General features: G+C 46.7%; 1 protein-coding gene and 1 long non-coding RNA gene across 14 annotated transcripts in view; one reads left to right on the top strand and one right to left on the bottom strand.

The window, feature by feature from the left end:
• MAP7D1 (MAP7 domain containing 1) overlaps positions 1-26,345 on the top strand; it is a 57,224-nt gene that overhangs the window by 5,393 nt on the left and 25,486 nt on the right. For all 13 annotated transcript variants that reach the window (XR_014171179.1, XM_081922670.1, XM_081922667.1 and 10 more), the window contains exon 2: positions 24,957-25,415. Coding sequence is in view for 12 of the 13 variants with exons in the window: in XM_081922670.1 (XP_081778796.1) it covers positions 24,957-25,415 (459 nt within the window). In the remaining variant the exon portion in view is untranslated. The remainder of the gene's footprint in view (positions 1-24,956; positions 25,416-26,345) is intronic.
• On the bottom strand, positions 15,571-25,001 carry LOC309376377. Its single transcript, XR_014171181.1, has 3 exons — positions 24,898-25,001; positions 17,861-18,008; positions 15,571-16,338 (listed from the first exon to the last, which is right to left on the bottom strand). It is a non-coding gene; the product is annotated as an uncharacterized lncRNA (long non-coding RNA).

The raw sequence follows: 26,345 nt of genomic DNA, 5'->3' as shown, positions 1-26,345 counted from the left end.
GTTGCTGCTTATCAGTTCCCCCTATTTTGTGTGAGCTGTGGCTCCAGTCCCTTATGCAGCTGCAAATCATGGTTGACATTGCCTGTTTTAATGTGTTAATACTTTCAAAACTGAATTGTTTATCAGGAATGTTGTATGGTGTTTTGAATTGATCTCACCTCCCTTGACAAGTCGGCCTGGGTGATTTTTTTCATGCTTTACATTTTTAGCTCAGTGCTCAATGCCTTTTAGCCTTTGCTCTAGTCTCAGCCTGGCCAAAACCTTATTTATCCCCCTCGCCATATTAGAAGATTAGAAAAAGTAAATACAAGGTGAACAGAGATTGCTGGTGGGGGATGGGGAGACTGAAGTGTGGGATAAGACATTTCCCACGATAGACTTTCCTGCATAAAGCAGGGGTGGAGAACCTGTGGCCCTCCAGGTGTTCTTGGACTGTATCTGCGGTCACCCATTCTGACTGAGACTGATGGGAGCTGGAGTCCACCCCCATCTGGAGGGCCACTATTCCACAGGCCTGAGGATGAGCCTTGTGGGCCTCTTGGTTGGGTCTTGTATTCAGCAGCACCCCAGCCAAATAGGTGCTCCATTTCCACCCTACCCCAGCTGAAGCAACTCATTTATTGCTCCTTGATTTCCAGCCCAGGGCTGGAGTCATATGGTAGTGTGTGTGTGCAAGGATTAGAACTGCTGAAGATGCTCCATTACTGACCTAAAGCCCTTCCTCCAGCCTAGTAATATGTTCCCACCTGTAGCCTTGTGCACTACAAACCATCCATCCAGACCTTCCATTAGATTAGGGAGTTAGGAAGCTGTGTTAGGTAGAGTCATACCATTGGTCCACCTTACTCCGCCAGTAACTGATGTCTGTGTGGAAGGACTTTGAGTTCAGGCCATTTCTGGTGCTCAAAATAGCTTCCCAGGCTCAGAATTCTTGAACGCTGAATGTTTGTTTTTTGCAGCTGGCTTCAGTATGTGGATCTCAGGATTCTAGTAAGAAATACACAGAACAATCTTCACAAGCCTGAACATCAGAAGAGCTTTTCTGCTGGGTCAGGCCAAATCCTAGCCTAGCATCCTGCTCCTGCAGTGACCAAACTGATTCCAATGGGCAACTCACAAAGAGAACCCGGAAGCAAAAGCTCTCTCCCCACCTGTGATACCTAGCAATTGGAAGTCTAAGGCAGTGGAGGTAGAACATGGCCATTGATATCCTTACCATCTGTGCATTTCTCTGGTCCTCTTCTGAATCCACCCAAGCTGCATTTGCCCCCCTGCAATACTGGGGTAGATGGATCAATAGCCTGACCAGATATGTGGCAGCTTCCTAAGCCACAAACAGGAAACGGCTTGCAGTATTGCTGAGCAGTCCTGGTCACTGCAGTCCCACCAACCCCAACCCTTTTTTGCTGCTGTTCTGCAATCGTTCTGGTAGGGAACAAGTGACCAGGCCCCAAAAGTACACTCAGCGTGATCGCTGAATAATCAAGAGTTTGCCCTGATGCTGGCTTTGCGTCCGCTTCATGAGCTCCACCCAGCAGCTTTGGTTAGAAAAGACATGGCTAAGCTTGGCTTGGTGGTCCCTTTTGTGGGATGGAGGATTGAAAAGGAGATGAACAAGCCCCTCCCACCTGGCAGTCCCTCTTGCAAAGATGGCTGAGTCACCCCAACCCGAGATTGCTGCGTCAGATGGTTGAATTAATGAATTAATTGATCAAACTTTCTTTTGTCAAGCAACCAAAGCTCTGTGTTAGCTCTCCTAGCTGCCTGTTTCTCAGGCAGATGAAAAATTCAGAGCCTTCCATTGTTTAGAATGAAGCAGGACATTCCTTTCCTTTCCTGTTTCGATGATCTCCAGATGGGGGAGGCTCAGGCAGTTGTGGAATCTGTGCGCAGGGTATGCCTAGGCAACCAAGCAGTGTTCCGGGGGAAGCCGTTGCAAGGAAGCACCAAAGCCGGGGAAGGGCCACAGCTCAGTGGCAAAGTGCTTTCTGTGCACGCAAGAGGTCTCAGATTCAATCTCGGGCATCTCCAGGTTGGGCTGTGAAAGATTCTGGTAGAAGTGCTTTGGGAGAAAGGAGCTATTTAGTGGCCTGGTTCACACAACACTGAACTATGGTTTGTTTCACTTGACCATGGTTTGTTTAAACGTGCAAACCCAGCTCAGTAGACTACCTATGGCTTGTTTCCTGCCAACAAATCATGCTGTGAAACCAGCTTGCAAACTGCAGCTTGTTTTAACTATCGTTTAGTGTACGACTGAACCCAAGTGGCACCTTAACTATGGTGTCTTTGGCGACCCCTCTCCAGAGGTGCTTCAGGCTGCAGAGGCATGTGACAAGATCTGATGGAAAACAAGCTAAGTGTAGGAATAAGCCATGGATTCTTTGGTCATCTGTGAGCTGGCTTGGCGTTTGTTGAACAAACCCATGGTTAAAACAAACCATTGCCTTATGAGTGAATGCAGCCAGTGTATGACTTAACTTGCTTGACATTGCCTAATACATCTAACTATTTGGTTTGCAGGCCTCTTTCGAGCACCTCTGAAGCCCAGTTGGGGACACGTTGGATATGGTGGAGGCTGGGAGTAAGGGACTCATCCACAAAGCCCCACTGTATTTCGGAGGTGCTCAGAAAGCAGTGAGATTCTCATTGCTTTCTAAATAGTTCTAAAGCTCAATGCAGCCATGGGGACGAGCCTTCTCCCCAGCTCTACCCTCCAGTTCAAAGGACGGGGTTGCCACTGGCAACTTGGTGTGCATGTTTGTGGAGCCCCTGTTCCAACATGATTCTGTGCACAAAGTGCTTTCCCCTTCCCTCAACCACCATTTCCACTTTGGGGACCGTGGCTGGATTTCTGCAAGACAGGGCACAGATGCCAGGTGGTCCTGTGACAATTGCCTATACCCCAGATTTTTCTGAGCAGTGTGTCCAGCCCCTGCACACACGACAGCCCCTGCTGTCGTTTTCCAAGGTGTTCTTCTAAATCTGCCCAACCCTTTCCTATAGCCAAGAAGTAGCAGGTGCCCTGGCACTGCGTTCCCTGGGCTCCCTATGTCTTTCAGTTTGGATAAAGCTGCACCGTGACGGAGCACTTGTGATTGGGAGTGACGGGCCTTGCAGGGCATCTCAGGTTCCCTGGCTGGCTTTCCTTCATGTATATTTTAACCCAAGTGTAAGCCAACGCCTGGCTCCCACCCCAGAGCCAAACACAACCCCTTAGTCCCTGCCAAGCCACAGGTACGGAATGACTCCAGCCCTCCACTATCTTTTCTTGATGTCTCTCCAGGGTATGTGTGTGCGCACGTATAGAAAAGCACACTCCATGTGCGCACATAGGCCATCCATCCACAAAGGATGCTTCAGCGGCCCGGCAATTTCAGACTCAGCCTGAGTTTTGTACAGGGTCCCCTCAGGGATTTCTCCCTTTCTTAAAACCACTCTCTTCTAAGTTTATTTTCTTTGAAGCAATCTACATTCTCTTTCACTCTGCAAAAAGAGTTATTTTGACTGCTTACGCTCAGAGAGGTGCTGTCATCTGGAAACATGCTTTTCCTTATGCTTTTGCCATGGGCCGGAAATCTTGGGGGAGGGAGACATCCTCCCTCTCCCCCCCTCCCAGCAAATAACAGTACATCTCTGAGCCAGCCGATCTAAAGGCGATTTGCAGAAGTTGGTTTGGGACAAACAAACAAAAAGTATTTTCTCTCACACAGTGAATTAATGTGTGAAACTCCTTACTACTCTTCAGGTGAGGCAATGGCCACTCGCTGCCATGGCTGGAGGAAAAGTAAATCAACACAGCAGCTGAGTCAAAGGCTTAACTTTTGTGTTTCCTGCAAAAGGACCCATGTTTAATCCCAGCATTTCCAGGAAGGCTGGGAAACGAGACCACTTCCTGAAACCCCAGAGAGCTTCTGCCAGTCAGTGTTGACCAGGAAATGGGTCACCTCTAGATGTTGTTGGACTACAACTCCCACCAAACCTGACTGTTGGTCATGCTGCCTGGGGCTGATGGGAGTTGGAGTCCTGCAAAACTGGAAGGCTACAGTTCCCCCATCCCTGGTATAGATAGTACTAAGTTAGATGAACTAACAGTCTGACTTGTGGAAGGGCTATAGCTCAGTGGCAGAGCACATGCCTTGCATCCAGAAGGTCCCTGGTTCAATCCCTGGCATCTCCACTTAGGTCAGGGAAAGACTCCTGTCTGAAACTCTGGAGGGCTGCTGCCAGTTAGGGCTGATGCTCTGAATGCTATAATGCAGCTTCCAAATCTTTGTGGTCAGAGGCAGTATACCTCTGATTAAAAGAAGCTGGGAAGGCCATCATCTTTATAGTTTGTTAGTGAGTTTCCAGAGGCACCTGGCTGGTTGATGTTGGAAGCAAGATGTTGGACTTAGACAGACTTTGGTCTGATCCAGCAGTTCTTATGTTCCTTGAGATCCTCCATTTGCCCCTTCATGCCAGGTAGGACTGGCAAACTTAATTCCTCGGACAGAAGACTTCTTCAGGCTTGCTAGATAAAGTTTTGCTGAGATTAAGAGTAATAATTCCTTGTGCTCAAATTCATTGGGGTCCTTGAGGGGTTTAAAACAACGAATCCTTTCCCCATATGTGACAGGAGAAAATAGCAATTGGTGTTAAGAAAATTTGAACTCTCTTCAATGCTTCTTGCTATTTTTGTATTGCGTTTTGCCTTGTGGTCATTCAACAATGAGAAAAGCAGATGTTACTTTTTAACATCTATTCTCTCTCTTTGGTGCACTTGACTCTTTTCAGCCTTTGGGACACCCAACCTTTTTTACCCTGCTTTGCAAAGCCTGGAAAGAAAATGTTGATCCTTTTTGACTAGGGCTGCCATTTCAATTTTCACTCTGGTTCTGTCAAACACTGAAGCTTTATGGCGTAAGGAAAAAGAAAATTCTTTAATGGTTAAACTTTACATTGCTGTTTTCAGCTAAGAACTATCCCGAATAGGTAAAATGATGCATTAGCTTATGTGTTGTTGTTTTTTTAAAGAAAAGAATATCACCATACAGACTTTTATAGTAACCTATATCCCACCCTTGTAATTAAGCTCTATCCTGGTAAGCCACACATGACATGGGATTCCACTACATGTGAGGGAGTGAGCTGGCGGGGGAAGGCTAGAGAACATTGACAATTCCCTGTACGCAGCCTTGTGGGAGGGACAGACCTCTCTGCCCCATCTCTGCCAGCTTGCAGCAGACTAGTAATTCATTCATTCATTCATTTATTTTTGCCTGCTGATAAATTTTGTCAGCTTATTTCCAAGACTATTCTATCCTGTTTCTGAATATGGCCGATCTGCAGATGGATAACAGGAAATGGAAACTAGGGGATCAGGAGCTCATGCCGACATACATTGTTCTCCCCACCCCAGCCCTGCAAGGTAGGTTAGGCTGAGCTTGGGGGCTGAATTGGGATTTGAACTGTGGTCTCCCAGCACTCTAACCACAACCCCACACTAACTCTCACCTCACCACACTTACAGGCAAATAGATGACTGGGGGGAATCACTTTTTATTTTCTCCCCCAGGGGTAGTCAATATGGGGACCCTCCAGATGTTGACAGTCTAATTAGAAATTCCACCACTAGCCATGCTAGCTGTGGCTGACAGCAGCTGTAGCTGAACGATATCTGGAGGGCACTGTGATGGATACCTGTGTTCTAGCCCCTGGTTCTCCACGTGGCTCCTGCTTGCTTACTTCTGCTTACGACTCCTTCCTATCCCTTCAGTAAAAATGAGAACCAGAACTGAGTACACACTGTACAGACCTACAGTTCCCAGCACCTTTAACAAACTTCAGTAGTCAGGATTCTTTCTTTTTCTTTTTGCTGGGCTGGCATGTGCTTTAAATATGTGGTGTGTATGCAGCCCAAGGCAGGGTGGGCATTAAGAAGAAGAAAAAGAAGAAGAGTTTGGATTTGATATCCCGCTTTATCACTACCTGAAGGAGTCTCAAAGCAGCTAACATTCTCCTTTCCCTTCCTCCCCCACAACAAACACTCTGTGAGGTGAGTGGGGCTGAGAGACTTCAGAGAAGTGTGACCAGCCCAAGGTCACCCAGCATGTGGAGGAGCGGAGATGTGAACCCGGTTCACCAGATTATGAGTCTACCGCTCTTAACCACTATACCACACTGGGTCTTTGTGGCATACTGGGCAATGTGGGGGAAATGGCTGACCTCGCTCCCCAGTGGTCCCTTTTAACCTGTCCTGTCTGAGCATCTGGTTTGTTGACACCCCTACCACCTGGGTTTTCTTCCTTTCCCTCCTGTGTTATATACGCAGGATCATATCCTTGCACTTCAGATTGGCTTCATTTATCACATTTATATCCCACCTTCCCTCCAAAGAGCTCAAGGTGGCATACATGGTTCTCTTCCTCCTCGTCTTAGCCTCACCACAACCCTTATGTGGTAGGTTTGGCTAAGAGGCAATGGCTCCCCAAGGGCAACCAGTGAATTTCACTGCTGAGCAGGGATTTGAACCTGGGTCTCCCAGCTCCTAGTCCCAACATTCCTACCACTAGCTGTTATTTGACCACATCAGGTTTGGTTGCTAGTGTGGGGCTGACATTAGCCCTCTTGACACATTACTCATGTGTAGGTAATATCCTTGCTGATGGCAGAGTGAGGATGTGTTTTTTCACCCACACTATGGTTAGGTTTGCTTCTCATAAGAACTATGCATTGTGCAGAGGAATTCAAAGGTGTGAATATGTATGTGTAAGGGACACCTGTGTCCACTCTTTCTGTGGATGTTGTACCAAAGGGTGGTTATTATTCCGGGTTTCTTAATCCAGTTTAAAAATGTGACTCCTGTCACATACAAGGCAAAGCCTGGTTCATACATGCATGTTCATTTCTTGATGATTGCAGCCTCAAGAGATCATTGGCTTTTGTGAATGCTCTATAGTGGATCAAACACAATGAGCAAACCTCTCTTGCAGCCTTGCGTCACAACAAACACCAATATGTTTCTCAAATAGGGTCAGCTCACACATTAACCTACTAGTCCTCAAGGTTGTGGGGCATTAGGAGAGCACATTGTTGTGAGCTTTAAATGCATTGAAGGCCAACCTGCTCTCTAGAATCCAGTTTGGTCAGGGTAGCTTTGCAAATACATCCACAAAAGTGACATCAGTCATTTTCCAACAACCGAATATCCCTCCTGATAATGAGATCTACATAGTGAAATGCTGATTCAGGGTGTGGTCAGTGACAGCAGAGCCGGGGAGTTGCTTCCTGAATCTTGGAAACAATTGCTTTGATTTTTCTTGCTTTGGCCTCTCCCAAACTGGAAGAAAGCCCCAGGAAACCCATTTCCTGATTACCTTCTAGCTAGCTGATCCTAGATTGACACTGATATGACATCCCTGCCCCCAGCCCCCAAGGTACAGGGGTTCTTTCCCCTTGCCCTCCTGTCTTTGCACAAGGCCATGCATCCCAGGGAACAGCCCTGCCACAGCTTGTATGCCCAGAGAGACTGCGCGCCTCATTAAACACACAGACACACAAATACTTCCTGCAGATTAACTTGCAAGTGTACCTTTTCACACCTGGCTGAGAACACCTGTCATTGTGATCAGGCAGCCATGCCTTAAGGGAGGGCACTAAGCTTCACTAAAGGTAACCAGCCAGCCTTATAGTTCCTGATTTGCACTGTTGGATGCAGCATCAGCGCTCCCCCTTTGGAAAGTCTCCAGTTCGAATCTTGCCTTAACAAATTCAGCCTATGTTTAGAGAGTGTGTGACTTTGGCAGACATAGGTTCCTTACTAATTAATGTGAATGTTTAGAGCGGTATCTGCAGGTTGTGGTCAACTCACTTTTAGTCAGCTCACACCCATTGAAATTAATGGACCTAAGTTAGTCATGGCCATTCATTTCAGTGGGTCTTTTCAATCAAAGTTGAACCCTGTATACACCTTTTTTCTGGTGGGCTAGGCTTGCTTAAAGGTTTTCTCCATCCACTGCAACTTCTTTTCCCCAACCATCTTTCTCACAGCTGGATTTATGTCTCGTATGCATTGCAGGAGGCAGGGGAAACTACCAGGAAGTTTGCAGTAGGAAAAGCAGCAGGGAGAGGAAGGGTTAAGCACTCTCTGGCCAACTGCATTTCCCCCTAAAAATGACCCTTTGCAAAGTCACAATATTCAGCAAACACAGAGAGGAGAGTAACCTGTCATTTTTTCCTCTGCTGATGAGTTTGAAATGTTGAAAGAATAAAGCTGGCCTCCCTTGCAGGGTTGGTGACTTGTTCTCTTCACACAAGCCCCTTCTTCAGCTCTGCCATTCGTAGCTAGGCAGAGCATTTTCACTCTTGTTTACCACCTTGTCCCTCAGCCAGCTGCACACCTAGGCAAGGGCATTTGGTTCAGGGCCCTACCTTGTGGCAGAAAGGATGGGAGCGCAGGAAAGCCTTTGGACAAGGCAGAGTTGCTAAATTGGTCTACTTGGCAGAGAAGGCAGAACCTTGCGGGGTGGGGGAGGCTTAAAAGGACAGGGTTTGTTTTGTCTGGAGACATGAAGGCAGGGCCTGATAGTGTGTATTGCTTGAATGTTGGGAAACTTGTTATCAAGATCCTTGAGGAGAATTGAGTCTCCGGGGCCACCTAAGAGGCAGGGGAGAGAACCACAGATTCGCAAAGTCATTTTAGAACAATGTTTCCCAAACTTGGGTCTCCAGCTGTTTTTGGACTACAACTCCCATCATCCATGGCTAGCTGGTCAGGGATCATTTGCACAGTAGGCTAGCCTTTTCACACTCACAAATCCCTCTCGATCCTCCAACCGGGTAAGCAACAGGCTTATCAGGGTTCAAAGACATATTTTAGCCAGGCAAAAACACTCAAGGAAGTGAGGGGTGTGGCTGGGGAGAGTCCCAAGGGCCAGATAGGAAGGTCAGAAGCACCACATTTCTGCCCCGGGGCCTGAAACTCCCCACCACTAGTCTAAGTCAGTTGTTCCGCAGTTGTCTCCACTTCATGCTGTGGACAGCTAACCTAATTCTCCCTTTCAGGGTGTAACAGAGACTGAAGGATGTTTTATCAGGCTATTTCTGTCCTGCAGGAAAGGAATGACTCCTTCAGAACAGTCCAAGTACAGTCGCATTTGTTTTCCAACAACCTGGGAACCGTCTCGCTCTGTTTTCTAGTTGCAAACTAAAATTGGACTGAACACAAACTCTCTCATGGGAAGTGCAAACTTGATATTCTTGAGGCTTTTCCAGAGTAATGGCGGTTGCTGGGGCCTTTGAATGTTTTGAATTCAGCCCACTGGAAAAGTGCTGCATTTTAAGTGATATGAAAGTCTTGCCCAGCAGTGTTTGATCTGCGATGTCTCATTCACACATGTGAGCCTGTTGCTGAGCAGGGACTTGTGAACAGGCCATAAGAACAGAGCATAAGACGAAGAACACAGAAAGCCTACCAGATAAGGGTTATTTACATTATTTACATTGAGTGGCAGCTCTCCAGGGTTTGGAGCATCGGGCCTTTCCCAGCCCTATCTAGGGATGCCAGGGATTGAACTTGGGTGACGTCTGGGGTGGAAAATCACAATAGTAGTCTATCAGAGCCTATCTTGGGAAGATTTAAAAACAGCTAATCTGGTCTGTGTGCCAAAGGTGGGGTTTGCACTGCTTGACATTTCTTCCAGTCTAGCACCTTCAGGGCCCTGTCTGTAGACGCATATGGCGAAGTTGGCAAGCTGATGTCAAGGGCATGGTAATGTTAGCAAGCTCAGCTTGAAATATGCATTTAAAGACCCTCTTCCGCCTTTCCTGAGCTTTTCTTCTTTTGATTTTGTCTGTCTCTCCCCCTCTTTTTAACAAATATGCAGTTGAATGCACCATCAAGATTGCTTCTCCATTCCTGGACAGGGATAGTCTGATCGTTGTAGTCCATGCATTGATAACTTCAAGGCTGGATTACTGTCATTCGCTTTATGCAGGGCTGCGCCTGAGCCTGGTTTGGAAGCTCCAGCTGGTGCAGAATGCAGCAGCCAGATTGCTAGTGGTCGACAACATGTGACACAATTGTTAAAGCATCTGCACTGCATCTACTACCATCCAGGTTCAAGGCAGTGTTGGAAACTCAGATATATGTATTAGCTAATTGTCAAATGACACCTTAAACCTAGGTTACGGTCACCACAACAGAATGTCTAGGTGCCTTTTTTGCGGTGGAATTTGTTATAATTGTTATTATTATTATTATTCATCTCATTTCTATACCGCTTTATATTTTAAAGGGGAAAAAAATCTCAAAGCGGTTTACAGCACATTAAAACATCAAAATAAAGCAATCCAGAATAAAATGAATTCAAGCTTTGAGGAAAATATTTCAGATCCTTCTTTAAGTGACATTTTGCTTTCCACATATCTATTTACCTACTTAATTGATATAGCTGCCCCATAGCAGTATTTAGGAAGCCAGTATGGTGTAGTGCAGGAATCCCCAAACTCGGCCCTCCAGATGTTTTGGGACTAGTTTCCATCATCCCTGACCACTGGTCCTGTTAGCTAGGGATGATGGAAGCTGTACTGTAGTCCCAAAAATCTGGAGGGCTGAGTTTGGGGATGCCTGGTGTAGTGGTTAGAGTGTCGGACTGTGACCTGGGAGATCATGGTTCAAATCCCCACTCAGTCATGAAGCTCACTGAGTGACCTTGAGCCAGTTACAGCCTCTCAACCTACCACACAGGTTGATTGTGGGGATTAACTGAGGGTGGGGGTAAACCATGTACGCCTTGGAGAAATATGTGGAAAGAAATGCAATAAATTAACCTTTTCTGCTTACCTGCTTAAGAAAGCTGGAGGGGCCAGCCAGTTGGAGATGTTAGTTGTCAACCTGGCATCCAGAGATCTCCATGTGGTTGCAGTTGGACATGCACCAGTCGCAAAACGCGCCTGGTGCCTGCCTAATTTCTAACACTGGTTCAGTGGTGTTCTTGTATTAATTTACAAAGCGATGAGCAACTTAAGTGCTGGGTGCTTAAGCTTTGTCCCTGATAATCATCTGATGGAATGTCGTTGGAATGTTCCCGGAGTTGGGGAGGCTCATTTGATAACATGGAACTGTGCCTTTAAGTGTCACCGCCCAATCCTGTGGAATATTCTGCCAACAGAGAGTCAGCAGGCACCTCCTGTTTCAACTCCTGTGCCTGCTGAAAACTTTTCTATTCCGTCAGGATTATGCAGGCAGTTCAGAATATATTTTCCCACAATAGTTAGCTCCTTCCTTTTTTTAAAAAAAACACCCACAAAAACCTTTCTTTATATGGTTTTATGTGCAGTTGTTGTGAACTGCTTTGATCTTCTCTGTATGAATTAGCGGTGTGCAAATACTTTTATGAATAAAGAAGACAGTAAGCTAAGAAAGTCAGCTTCTAGTCAAGCTTCTGTCTTGCTGAGTGGCACAATGCACTTCCCTTGTGCAAGCCCAGCTTCCAGCGAACGGGAGTTGCATCAGAATGCAGGCATCCTCTGGCACTGTGCCTCTTCCCTTCAAAGCAGCTAGCATGGGAGACGCTTTCTTGTGGCTTGCATCCGGGCACACCTCTTGCATCTCTTTTCTGGAAGCACCCATCCTGGCCCCATTGGTGCAGCAGGGTGAGGTGCAGCGATGGAAAGGATCTCCCTGGACGCACAGCAGAATCCAGCCCTGCTAAGCCTTCTTGAAAGCACCCATCCATTTGCCCCCCATGTGCCTCTGTGGGTTGGAGCCAAGGGGGCAGGGCAGGGACTGCCTGCTCTTGCAGCTGTGGCTTTGCAAACCCCATACTTAAGCTCTCTGAGGCTCCCTTCAGTGATGGGGTCCGCTGGCTCTTCCGCCCTGTAATTGGTGACCAGGCGGAGAGAAAAATGCAGCTTGCAATTCTTCTGTGTAAAGAAGCTTAGCTGCCTTCTCTACTTGTGTGTTGTGGAGTCCTTGAGACAGGCTTCACTGGCTGTCATCACTGATGGTGGTAACATTTTAAAAAAAATCTCCTGATATCCCTTCCTCCCCACATTCTCATCCCCTAATTACAGAAGGATGCAATTGGGTGGGTCATTGCTGAGTCCAGTTGTCTGCCCTGCTCCTGATATCCTGCACCAAAATCCTATCTGATGCCTGCCAGGGCTTTCCTGGTGCCACGTAGACAAGATCATGTGTTGGGGCATCCTCCAAGTTAACTAATGCAGAGTCGGGACCAACTCCAGCGCCTCCAGTGACTGATATGGATTAGGATCTGACCCCCCTCAAGCATAAGCATGCCTGGGAAAAGCAGCAATGCCCCTTGGTAGACCATGCCAAGATGACATTACAACATCTTCTTGGCAGTGTTTTTGTGTTGGAGCTACCCTTGGGAAAGAAAGGATTCAAATCCCTTTTCCCTGAATGCTGTGGTTGCGATGAATATTGGATACACACCTCTGCGTCAACCTTTTTTTTTTAAAAAAAGGTGTGGTTCTAAGGGCCCCTCCCAACAGTCTTTTTTATTGTGTATTTATGATTATTTGCGCTCATTATGGTATTGGGGTGGTTATATGCAATCTCACTTTCAATACTGTTTGCGCCTGCATAATTTTCAGGTAGGGCATGCGGCTTTGTTTCCAGTCATGGCATGTTCTGTAACTTCTTGCTAAAACCCTCTGACTTTTTATACCAGCTAAATTCTGGTTTGTGTGGTCCTAGTAAGCCACATAGTTTAGCTCACCACATTGTGCAAACTAGACCAGAGTAATCCAACAACAACCATGGCATATTTTCATTTACAGGCTATAGTTAAGGCACCAGGCTGGGTTTGCATATAATGCTAAAGCAAGGTTTATTAACTTAGATTTATCTAAACGCAGCAGGGCTTATATTTGGCACTGTTTAAATTTGGTGCCAATTGCAAACTCCCACTTTCATCAGTGATTAACTCCAATTGGGAGCTCCCAAGCGGCACTCATAACAGCGGGGCTTCCATTGCATGCCAGGTTTTTAAGCCGCTGGATTGGAAAGCCACACTTGCAAAAGAACAATCAGGACCACACTCAGAAATTCCTGTTGTTCCTTTGCAACTGCGGCTTTACTTGCCCACACCTGATGTCATATTTTGCCTGAATGGCAAGCCTTCTTTAATGCAAATCACCAAGATAACATTTTTTGTTATTGGGAAATATGTACATACTGTACATAAAATAAATAAAATGCATTTGGCGGCTTAGGAAATTTAGCAAGCGTTGATGTCATCCATACGCTTTCAAGATCCACATCTCCAAACAGCCCGATTTGTCTCCTTTGATTCTCACCAGCCCCGGCTGTCAGCGTTGCCTTTTGAAGAATCCTAAAGAGTGAGTAGTTTTCTGCTTTGAAAACTCTTCGCTTCCTCCAGTAGGTTCCCAGATGCTTTTACTCTGCCCTGTGGAGCTAAGGTGCTTTGGTGTTGCTCATTCTGTATCTCTCCCTCCACCCCGCTCAAAAGTGTGGGGGGGGGGGCTTGATTGAAGCATGCTCAGCCTTTTGTGGGTAAACATTCAGAGGAAGAGGGTTTCCCAATTCAGGCATACTGCGTCCGCCACCTGTTGCAGGGCACCTGCTGTTGCGTTTCAAGGAATATGCAGAATTATGCTCAGTTGCATTCCATTAAAGTATCAAAATTCAATTTGCTGCCGTCTGTTTTGCAGTCTGTTCTGCCGTTGGTGGCAGAAGCTGCTGAACGTTTACATAGTTGGAGCTAGGGTTGCCAGACGCTGGGTGCAAATATCTTGGGGGGAGTGCTGTGGTCACATCCTGTTTGTGAGCTTCCGAAGGCTTACCTGACTTCTGCAGCCTGGAAACAGACCCCTTTAGATAGATGCTGATCAGATCCTGTAGGCATTTATTAAACCTGACCTCTTGTATACAAGGCAGATCTCTAGCATGAGAGGTAGTGGGATGCCAACATACCACCACTCAGGAAATTGCCTCGAGTTATTGCCGAGTTATGGCCACAAAGGTTGCGTGGGGTGAAATTGCCTATTTTAAACGTCTAATCTTTATTTCAGAAGCAGTCTAATGGAGAACCAGCAGCCTCCCGACTGCAGTGGTTTAAATGAGTGCCACTAAATTTGGAGTCTTGAATGTTCCCTGCCTTCGCCACACAAGTGTTGATCTGATTATCTAGCCTGGAACATGTCATCGGGAGAACCTGAGATGCTCATAAGAACACAAGAAGGAGGAGCCTGGCTGCTGGGTCAGGCCAAAGCTCTATCTGATGCAGAGCCAGCAGTAATGCATAACCATTTGATAGGGTGGCAGGGGGGCTTTGAGCAGCAGCTATCCTTGCGTGCAGGCAGGACCAAGAGTCTATGAAATGTTGGAAGGTGTGTTATGTGGACCCCACTGCTGGAATCTCATGTGGTGACTTGGTTCACACCCACCCACACCGTGCATTTCAAGCACATGCCTTCCTGCAAAGAAAGCTGGGAGTTGTAGTTTAAGGGAATTGCAGCTCTGTATGTTCCCAGGATTTTTTGGGGGAGCCTTGTGCTTTAAATGTGGATGTGACTGTGTGTTTCTATTGATAACAGTGTCTGTGTTTAGATTGCTTTGGGGCTCAGGCTTAGTAAAAAGAAAAAAGGTGGGGGGTGCGGAAAGCAGTTGATTCAATTAGCCACGCGTTCTTGAGTTACTTGACAGCCTTATGTAATTTTTGTCATAACAGCAATTTTCAAAGCAAAACCCTCCCTGATGCCAAATGTTTCTCTGCCCTGCTGCAACATTTTTTATGTTATCCTCCACCTCCTGCTCCCCCCCCCCCAGTCACTCACGGTTCCCATGACTTAAGTACATCAAGCAATTCCATCCTTCTCCCTCCTGCCTCATTCTCTCACCCCCCTCGCCCCCCCCCCGCTTCGGGCCTTTCCCATCTTGCTCATTTGGCCTCGGTTTGACGTTTGTGTGTGTGTGTGTGTGTGTGTGTGCATGCGCATACAAAATAACTGTGAGCATCTTTCCTCCCCCCCCCCCCCCGCCCGTTGTAAACTGGAAAGAATCACGGGTGTGGAACAAAAACTGAAAGAAGGGAGATCTTGTGACCAATTTGAAAGCACTCCCAGCTTCAGAGTCCTGCAGGCTACCCAGAGTTACATCTTTCCATTAGTGGATGCCATCATGTATGGACAGAAAGTGCAACCCCCACCCCTTTAAAACCAAGCTGCCAGTGATGGAAGGGAACCTTGCACCCAGAACGTGTCCACACTTGTGGAAATACACTTTTTAACTGAATGCAGTTTTGGTGGAAAAATAGCTGGAGGAGATTGCCCAACTTTTGCATCTCTTTTTCTAAGTGTGTGTGTGTGGTCAGACTGGAAGAACTCGGCTCTCTGCCTCTGGCCTTTTAAAGTCAATAGAAAGTAAGGTAACTCTACGTTGCTTTGCCCGGAGTCTTGCTGGAACTTGGATGCTAAATTGGCATTTGCACTGAGACTGTGTCCATCATACTCCCATTTTCTGCACACTGACTGCGTTTCCAGTGCTAGGTGGGTTTTTAATGCATGATCACAGGACATATGTATGCTGTAAGGTAAAGGTAAAGGGACCCCTGACCGTTAGGTCCAGTTGTGGATGACTCTGGGGTTGCGGCGCTCATCTCGCTTTACTGGCCAAGGGAGCCCTGTGTACAGCTTCCGGGTCATGTGGCCAGCATGACTAAGCCGCTTCTGGCGAACTAGAGCAGCGCACGGAAACACCGTTTACTTTCCCACCAGAGCGGTACCTATTTGTCTACTTGCACTTTGACATGCTTTTGAACTGCTAGGTTGGCAGGAGCAGGGACTGAGCAACAGGAGCTCAGCCCGTTGTGGGGATTCGAACCGCCGACCTTATGATCATCAAGCCCTAGGCTCAGTGGTTTAACCCACAGCGCCACCCTGTAGTTTGTTACAAAAAACTATTGTTTGATGTGATGCTTCTCAAACAAGCTTCACTCTGATTGGAGTCCTTAAGCCTTGAGATCCTTAAGCCAGTTCCTATCCTCTCTAGCCAAGGTGTAAACACCTTTGCATAGGGTAGAGATATCCCCTCCCATACTCCCTGTGTGTGAACACAAACAGCAATGAATATGACACTATGAAGCCCTGCTGATGTGAACAGCTAGGGGGGAAAGAGCTGGGAAATGCATTCACTGGCGTCTCTAAGGCAGTAATGTGAACACACCCTGAGATAGGGATTAGAATCATCTGTGAACACACCAGATATTACAAAATGTGCAAACTACTTCCTTTTTAAATGTAGTAGTTATTTAATCCTTTTGAGTGCATTCTTCTAGTCCTCATGTTCACACAAAAAACAGCATGGATAGTCTACAGCAAAAGAGTCAGAGAAAATAGTTGGCTTACATCAGACTTCCATTGGCCAGAGGATATAATAAGTTAGTAGTTCAACATGGGTCCCAGGCATTTACTGTGCCCCTCCCCATATTGTTACCCCTCCCCCTTTTAAAAATTAGTAATTAATCCGCTACTTCATGCAAACCAGTTTTGTCTGCTGGATTTCTCTACTCATCCCTTCCGCACTGTGAAGCTTCTAATGATACCAAGCCCATCCCTGCCTGCATTCTGCAAGCCCCATGGACCCTTCTTCTGGTATAAACAGCAAATACAATGGTACCTCAGTTTATGAACTTAATCTGCTCCGGAAGTCCGTTCTTAAACTGAAACCATTCTTAAACCGATGCACACGTTCCCTAATGAGGCCTATTGCCACTGGTGCCCTTCGGATTCCGTTCTTAGACTGAGGTAAAGTTCGCAAACCAGGACACAACTTCTGGTTTTGCAGTGTTTGTAAACCAAATAGTTCGTAAACAGGGCTGTTCTTAAACCGAGGTACTACTGTACTGTTGCTGCTTAATTCTAGATTAGAGCCTTTAGCCCTATTTATGCAGTGCTTTCCCACAATTTTGTGGAAGTGAAATTAGAAGTACGACATAAGCATATAGTGCTAGATTATACTGCAATGGTGTTCCCCATGGCCAAGATCCCTTCTATAATATTACTCATAAGCTAGTTCCATTTAGCAAACATCCTTTCTAATGTTAATTAAAAGTTTCCTGTATTCAGTTTTTATTTGATGTTTTTATTGTTTCATGCTGAGCATGGCAATAAGATTAGTGGCAGATTTATTTCCCCTTAAAAGTTGTCTTAAAATTGCCCAGCTCATGTCAGTTTCTTTTTCTGCAAGGGGAAAAAGCTTTAATTCTAATTTTTAGAGTTAAATAGTCCCCCTTCCTTGGGAAGAGAAATGGACTCTGGGAGGCTGTATTAAAAAGGCTATTCATGGCTGGTAATTAATAGGACATTCCTCACTAGTTTTACTGCCTCACTGAATGCAAAGCAATAAATTACCTGAGACTGCAAACAGGAAGTGTTTAATTAAAGCTATAGTAGCCATTAAGAGTCATCAACACTTGTCTGCACAAAACAAAATTGTGCAGCAGCTGTATTTTACTACCTCAAAATTGCCACAAATCTGGCCTGAGGGGAGACCACAACAGAACACCACAAAACTGGCTGACAGTGACATTACCTGGGAACTCCGTAAAAAGTGAGTAAACAAAGGGTGGCAATTCTAGGAGGAAGGATTAGCTCAGAAGCAATCTGCCTTCCTCCCTCTTCTCCCAAACCCACTATTTTTGCAATCTGAATAGGTTGTGCTAAGGTAGCTGAGTGATGACGTTTCCCCCTCCAGCTGCATAATTGGGGCGAGATGCAGAATTTAAGGCAAGTGCTTTATTGGCCAGGTGCACCAACAGTGTCTGCTGTGATCAGTTTTTGGAACCTTGTACCAAAGTCACACGCTGTGTTTCTGAAAACGGTAGTTACTTACAAAGAATATTCCTGTTTGAGCTTGCAGACTGACTCTACTATGGTCTTGCCATCAATGTGTCCTTATGCAGCAGGTGCCAAAGGAGGAAGGAGATCCGTACATCTCTGTGTCTGTCTGTGTACATGTTCAGTCTTTGCCAGTGTTCTAGCTATATGGACAAAGAACAGGATATTGGTGAATCTGGAGCTAGAAGTTCTTACAAGAGCCTACAGTTACAGACAGTGGTGTAGGTACGGACCTACTAAACCGTCTTGTACTGAGTTAGACGTTTGTTCATCTGTGCTGACTGGCGGCGAGTCTCCAGAATTTTGGGAAGGAATCCCTCCCAGCCTTGGCTGGGGATTGAACCTGGGACTTTCTGTATGGAGAGCATGTGCTCTGACACTGAGCTATGGCCCTTCCCCAGAGTAGGGCAGAGATGGGATAAAGCACAGCCACTTATTTCACAGCAAGAACAATGATGTCATCTCCCAGGGCACTATTTGCCAATCCTCTGAATGCCAAATATTGGGGCTAGGGTGGGGACATAGCCAAAGAAACACATCAGAATAAAATTAAGGGAGAGTTGTGGTTAGCTGACAGAGCATCTGTCAGTGCCTGCTCACTCCCCCCCCCCCCCCCCCGGCCAGGAACTCACCAGTTGGAGTGGTGAGGACAGCATAAAGTGGGGGTGGGGACTGGAAAGCTCAGTAGTAGGGATGCAAATTGCTAATGGGAGGGGAGGAGGCAAGGATCAGATGAGGAGCAGGGCTGTGTGTGCGTATGAGAGAGGAGAGCATGTGGAATAGTTACACCCACTGCGAGGGATGAGGGAGAAATCCAATTCAGTTTACATTTGAAGGAATTTATATTTAGCTAATTTGCACTTCTGAAACAATATGCAAACTGAAACACCGCTGTCCTTCAGAATTCTCTGATTTTTCTGCGCAGTTAATGCTTATACTGAGGTAAAGTATGCACAAAATGCGTATATTCTTGGAAATAGGATACAGTAATGGGGAAATTGCTTTGCGGAAATTGTATAATGGGGGAAATTGCAAATATTTGGAGAAATTCACATTAGAATGCTGGTGAATTTTCTTTGGGACTTAAAAATAATAATCCCAAACTCAAGTGGAAGTGTGGAGAACTCTTAAGACTTGAAAATGAGAAAACAGACAGAAATAAACATGGACAGATCCAACCATCCCTCACTTCCCCGCTGGCATGTGGCCCGCAGAGCGTTAGCTGACGGGATATGTGGCCCTCGGGCCAAAAAAAAAGTCCACTACCCATGATGTAGAGACAATACCAATGGCTGGACTTAGTGTAATTGCCTTCCTAAAATTAGCAGCTTGGAAAAGAAAGGCTGTTGCACAGTGGCAGAAGGCCATCAGAGAAGGGCCAAGTCCGTCCTCTCTCTCGACAGAGACGTGGCTGCAGAAACAGCTGTCTTCAGCAGACCCTGCCAAATGTCATTTGGAAGTTTCTGGGAAGAGTCATGGTGGGCATTCTTTTTGCAGTCCTGCTTCTATCCCCCACTTCTTCAGGCAGCAGTGACGTTTCCCCAAGACCTGCCCCCCAAATCACCTGGATACTCTGCAGCAGCTGTGGCACTCGGGCCTTAATTAACATGGATTGGAAGAACGGCTTTGTTAGTCAAAACATTAATTACGATAGCGCAGGAAAGCCCACACCACCACCCCTGCTTGGCATTCCTGGGTGGCATGATTAAACTGAGTTGGCTGTGGAAGAGCAGCAGAATGAAAAGGAAATTTGTTAATGCCATTTGAAATAAACTTGCAGCGCTCTTTGGAATCGATTTCTCAAACGCTCTGGGGTCTAGTTGTCTCCAGATCTCCTTGCCAACCGCCATCCCTTCCATACTTGCCACTCGGTTGTTCTCCTCCGCCGCTCCCCCCCCTCCATTTCCACCTCCCTCTCTCTTTACTTTCTGTCTGCTGAGGTCCCTTTGTCTCGTGCATGGAAATGCACCATCCATCATTACCCAACAGAGCAATTCTGTTGACTGTGCAACTTGTAGCTGCTAATTACACAATGCAGAGATGGTTAAAGGTTTAAAGGAATGGCGGGGGGGGGGGTTGGGGATAGCAGAAAATATACAGCATTTTCTGTTGGCTGCATGTCTCTTGCCAGAGAGGAAGGTGGTGGGTCCTGAGTTCAGAGGCAGAGCACAAGCTTCATGAGCATACGGTCCCTGGTTCAATCCTGGGCACCTCAAATCTTAAGAAAGGAACAGTGGGCAGGTGATGAGCAAGACCAGGAGGGCGCCATCAGGGAGTCCACTCAGCTCTGCTCCTAAGACACTGTTACGTCTTCTTCACGCAGGGCATGAAGCTGTTGTGGAGTTGGTCCCCACAGGAGACAGTGATGGCAACCAACCTATATGGCTCTAAAAGAGGATCAGACAAAATGCATGGAGTGTCGGAGGTGTTACGTGGCTGGGGCAACTCTGTCAGATGGGCAGGGTGCAAATAAAAAAAAATCATTATAAAAATTGTTGATGTCTCTGAATATCAGTTGCTGGGTATCTCAAGGGGGTCTGTGGTTTGAGATCAGATTTTTGGGCTAGATGAGCCTTTAGCCTGATTCAGTAGATCCCTTCCTGTGCTCTGAAGCTCTTACCTTTCTCACCACCCCCTTGTATAGTTGCTTTTAACTGCTTGTCTTTTGTTTCTATCTTAAGTTTCGTGAGTTATAATCACTTTTAGCCCTTTCCTCTTTTTAAGTCTTATGTGCTTTATTTTATTAGCATGTTTTTATCTTATGCTGGTCTGTGACCATAATAAAGTTTGGTGATGATACCTCTCTGCGACCCAAGGCCTGAGAAAGCCCCTTCTAGTGAAGGCTGCACTATAGTGGGCTTCAGGGGACTGATAGAATGAGGCTCCCTAGGGTGTTTCCGTGTGACGCTTTGCTACTGCTCCTAATAATAATAATGATAATTTATTATTTATACCCCACCCATCTGGCTGGGTTTCCCCAGCCACTGTGGGTGGCTTCCAACAAAATATTAAAATACAATAGTCTGTCAAACATTAAAAGCTTCCCTAAACAGAGGCTGCCTTCAGATGTCTTCTAAAAGTCTGGTAGTTGTTCTTCTCTTTCCTCTGGTGGGAGGGCGTTCCACAGGGTGGGTGCCACTACCGACCGATAAGGCCCTCTGCCTGGTTCCCTGTAACTTTGCTTCTCATAGTGAGGGAACCACCAGAAGGCACTCGGCGCTGGACCTCATCCGGGCTGAGGGATGGGGGTGGAGACACTCCTTCGGGTATACTGGACCGATGCCATTTAGGGCTTTAAAGGTTAGCACCAACACTGAATTGTGCTTGGAAATGTACTGGGAGCCAGTGTATGTTTTTCAAGACCGGTGTTATGTGGTCTCGGCGGCCGCTCCCAGTCAGCAACATACATGAGAATTCTACAGGATTCTGGAAATGTAAAGACAGCACCCAAAGAGCCTACAAAGGCAGTGTTAGAAACTCAGCTATATAAGCTAGGCATCAAATGGCACTTTAAACCTGGGTTATGGTTGCCACAGCAGAATGTCTATTCTCCAGGGGGTTGTGCTAGATGGCCCTCGGGGTCCCTTCCAACGCTACAATTCTGTGATTCTATGATCTCAACTACATTGCTTGCCTATAGCTTGCACTTGTCCCAGTATGCACGAAGGAGAAACGCACATAGTGGAAATGGAAATGGTATTAACTATGGACTAAGGCAGAGGTTTTTAAACTGGCTTGATGGAGATGACTGTCACCAGCCTGGCACCCAGAAATCTCCATGTAGTTGCAATTGGACTCGTGTCAGTAGTAAAATGCACCTGGCACCCAGGGAATTTCTAACACCAACTAAGCGCCAAATGACAGGACTGATACGAAAGTAAAGAGGTGCCTCTGGTTACGAACTTACGGTAATTCGTTCCGGAGGTCCGTTCTTAACTTGAAACCGTTCTTAACCTGAGGTACCACTTTAGCTAATGGGGCCTGCTGCGCCGCTGGCACACAATTTCAGTTCTCATCCTGAGGTAAAGTTCTTAACCCGAGGTACTACTGCCGGGTTAGCGGAGTTTGTAACCCGAGGTACCACTGTATCTGGCCTGTTGAGATATAAAGCTGGGTGTGGTCGTGTGTTTCAGTTTTACACATGTAATAATTTGGGGGGGGCTTCAACACATTCCCCCCCCCACCTTGCTGGGTTGCTTTCATTCGTTTTCTCCCACCCTAGTTGCCTGTACTGCAGGGATAAAAAGTGTGTGAATTCTGTTACATGCACTTGGGATGTATGTCACTTTGGAATAGAGACTGAAGATTGACGTTACAGGCTTCACTGAAACATGCATTTTGTGTTGGGGTCCAAAGGAACAAAGGGAAGTGATGTTCCACAGAAGGTGTTCTGGGACAGAGTTCCTTTTTTTTTTTTTAGAATATTTATTAAGATTTTTTAAAATATTACAATAAAAATGAAAAAAAGAAAAAAAAGAAAATAACAAAAATACAAAAATAAAAATACTTAAAAACACACAGATGTTCCATTTACTACTTTTCCTTTAACTTATTTCCCAGACCTCCTCATACCTCCCTTTTTTGTATTCCACTTCAAATTGTTGGTTCAGCAAATCCTTACCCTTAGATTTTTACCTGTTTATAACCTTTTTTTCCCGTATTCTCTTAAAGCATTACAGCTGGAAACCACTTAATTTCTATCCAACATCATTCTAACATTCATTAATTTTACAATATTTCTGTAGGTAGTCTTTAAATTTCTTCCAATCTTCTTCCACCGACTCTTCTCCCTGGTCTCGGATTCTGCCAGTCATTTCTGCCAGTCCCATATAGTCCATCACCTTCGTCTGCCATTCTTCCAAAGTGGGTAGATCTTGTGTCTTCCAATACTTTGCAATAAGTATTCTTGCTGCTGTTGTGGCATACATAAAAAAAAGTTCTGTCCTTCTTTAACACCAATTGGCCAACAATGCCCAGAGTTCCAGGCATAAGGGGAAGTACAGGAGAATGGGCAGAGTTGCTTGCAGGAAGTGAGGTTAGTTGAGTTGCAGGGGTGAACCTCAGAAGGGCCTGGCTGCTGAATCAGACCAGAGGCCCGTCTAGCTCAGCATCCTGTCCTCACAGTGGCCAATCAGATGTCCCTATCTGCAGTGTTTCTCAAACTTGGGTCCCCAGCTGTTATTGGACTACAACTCCCACAATCCCTAGTTGGCAGGGCCGGTGGTCAGGGATGATGTGAACTGTAGTCCCAACAACAGCTGGGGACCCAAGTTTGAGAAACACTGCTCCCATGGGAAGCCCGCAAGCAGGACCCGAGTGCAACAGCAGGTCTTTCCACTTGCTCAGGGAGAAGGGATGCATCCAGATTGAAGAGCAGAGAGAATATATGTGAGGATGGGACAACCTCTTGCCTTAAAGGAGGATTCTCTGCAGGCAGCCACTCCAGGCTGTTTACAGCCAGAGTGATGATGGAGGGTTGTGACACAGAGGTGCATGGGACAAAGGTGACTCAGATCAGGAATTCCTGCAAGCTGAGAAGCATGTTTAGCAAATTATCCTTGCTATGAAGCTCTGCAAGAAGAAGGCAGAAAACAGCAGCATAACAACTTAGTCACCGGTGAGTCCAGGCTGGGGGAATGCTCATTCCAAGAGCTCAGCATGGCAAATAACTTCTAAATATGAAAATAACTATCCAAGGCTAGGAGTTTGTGTTAACTGCTGTTCTTTTCTCTTTTTTTAACGGTCCAGCTGGGCCTTCCAGATGTTTTGGGCTATTTGCCCCAGCCAGCACAGCTGGAGGATCCTAGGTTGGAGAAGGCTGCTTTATTTTGCAATTTCCCTTAAGCTTTTTACATGACGTAGCTTTGAGGGGGTTTGATCTGATGGAGGAGCTTCTCTGAGTCGGAACACTTCCAAACCCCCACTTTTCTCATTCAAAAATAATGGCTTGATGCAGGATATTTGGTTTCCACTTGTTGCTCACCCCAGGTCTTTTTGTTGTCACTGTGTCCCCTCCCTTCCCCAGGACTTTTCTCTCCCTTCAATCTTGACCGCTAGCTGGCTGGCCTCACCCCACCCTCTCCCCTGCCTCTTCTTCATGCCTTCCATCCTGCAGGAGTCTGCAAGGAGCCTTCTTCAGCACAAGGCGGGGCAAGCATTTATAGCTTCCGCCAGGTCTCACGCTGGACATTCTTGTTCCATTACTTAATTGTTGTCTGCGAAGGACTCTGTTGCTACGAGGGAGGTGTGTGTGTGTGTGTATGTTGGGGATGGCAGTGAATTATGTAACTGGAAGCAGGAGTGAATTGTTGACTCTTCCTGGTCCAGATCATGGGCTGGTCCAGATCGAGGGCACTTGGGGGCGGAAGGTGGCTGTGAGTTTCTCCCCCTACATGAACCAGCTAATAGAAAGTGTAAAATATTTGTAGAACCTGAGATAGGAGGCACTATTATTCCCTCTCTCTCTCTCTCTCTTTTTGGCAAGAAACTATCCTGCGCCCCCACTTTTCAGTGCTTCTTTCTTTTGCACATGCATGCACACACAGACACCCTGGAAAAATTCCTGCGGGTGCCTGTGCTCCAGGCAGGGTGGGTGGGTAGAAGAATAGGGGCCCACAGCTCCTTTGAAGTCCTTCATCTCCATTTAACAATCAGAGGAGGGAAGCTTGGAAACCGCCGCCTCAGGAAATCTTACAGAAGCAAAAAGTGAACTGCACTTGGTGTCAGGAGAGGGTTTTGTGTTTGGCCTGCTGTGCAGATATTAGCGGTACAGGGGGGGGACAACCACCCCATGGGGCGGGGGGGGGACAACCACCCTAAAGGTGGCAACTTTATGTAGGGCCCATAAAACGATACTTTGCTGCTTCATCTGAGTATGCCAGTTTCCGGGCCTGAGGGAGAAGGGGTCTTTGTGCCCTGCTGGCACTGTGCCCAGCTGCGATTGCTGTTTACTTTAAATGAGCTGTGCCTGGCACCCCTGCCTCAAGCTGTGAGGGGAGGGAGGGATCGCTTGCCTAACTCTGGAGAGCTTGCCTGAGAAGTATTTGGAGGGGATCTCCTCATAAGCCTTTTTCCCTCCTTCTGTCTTACAGCCCCGGAAGGTACCCTCCCGGAAGCAACCCCACTCCCCCTCAGTGAACGGACTAGCCATTCGCCTGCCACGGCGCCCCTCATGAGGGAGACAGAAACACACCCAAGTGAGCAGCCTCTCCCTCCCCTCCCACCAGAAGCTGCCCCTCTGCCGCCTGCTGCTGCTCCCACAGGGGCAACGCCGCCTGCTCAAAATGGTCCCCCGGGTGTCAAGACTGCCAAGGTGCCCCCTGTGGAAACGAAACCTTCCCTTCAGACTAACCAGGCCGGCCCACTGCCTGCCACGACGCTCCTGGCTGTGGAGGCCCTGCCCCCTAAAAATGGCCGCCCCCCGCCGATAGGTGCCCAGGCATCGCCTCCCACAGAAGAAGAACATCGCCAGGAAATCACCCAACAACCAGCACCCAAGAGCGAACAGCCTTCCCTTGCCCAGGGGCCTTCCAGACCCCGGACCAAACAAGGTATGTTTGGGGCAGAACTCGAAGCTGATCAGAAATTTGCAGGGTGAGAATCTTTGTCACCACATAATTTTCCTGAACTGTTTGTTTTTTGTGGAAAGACAGCAGATAAGTGTGCAGCTTCTCTGTTTGAAACACATACACACACACACGGCAGCCAGGGGTTTGTCATTATGGGGTCTGCAGAAATAGAGAACCTCTGTCCTGTGGGCTTCATTTGGAACCCTAGGCCTCCCCCATTTGGAGTCTCCCCATCTCTGTCCCATGTGAGTGTTTTTATTCTTTATTTAAAATGCTTTCATTTAACCTTTCAGTACAAAATTTTCTGCACAGCTTGCACTAAAAATTACAGCAATATAATAAAACAATTTTAAAAACCTGTGGTAAAAAATGCAATAAGGCAACAGGAGAAAGGATTCCCTCTCATAATGCTAAAACTTGTGGACGTCTGAGGATTGTTGGAAGATTCAAGTCAGAAAAAAGAAAGTACAAGAAATTACTTTTTCAAGCAGCACCTAGTTAAATTATGGAAGTCACTGCTGCAAGGGGGAAGTGATGGCCACCAAAGTGGGTGGCTTTAAAAGAGGAATGAATAAATTCAATAGCTACTACCCAGGATGGTTATGCTCTGCCTTCATGGTCAGTGGCAATAATGCTTCTGAATGCTAGTTGCTGTAAACCACCGGATGGGAGAGGGCTCTTGTGCTCTAGTCCTGCTTGCAGGCTTCCCTTGGGCATCTGGTTGGCTGCTGTGGGAACAGGATGCTGGGCTAGATGGGCCCCTGGCCTGATCCAGCAAGCTCTTATTCTCATATGTTCTTAGTAAACTGGAGAAAGAGGAAAGTGTCATATTTAGCAGCAGGCCACCACAAGTTCTGTGCAGGTGTGTGAGCTGGCTGGGAGAGGAGAGGCAGGTTGCTCCATTTCTGCCCT

Source organism: Podarcis melisellensis (genome assembly GCF_964234715.1).
Source record: "Podarcis melisellensis genome assembly, chromosome: 8".
Taxonomy (NCBI): domain Eukaryota; kingdom Metazoa; phylum Chordata; class Lepidosauria; order Squamata; family Lacertidae; genus Podarcis; species Podarcis melisellensis.
The sequence above is the reverse complement of the archived record's forward strand: the minus strand, read 5'-3'. Positions and strand labels throughout refer to the sequence as shown.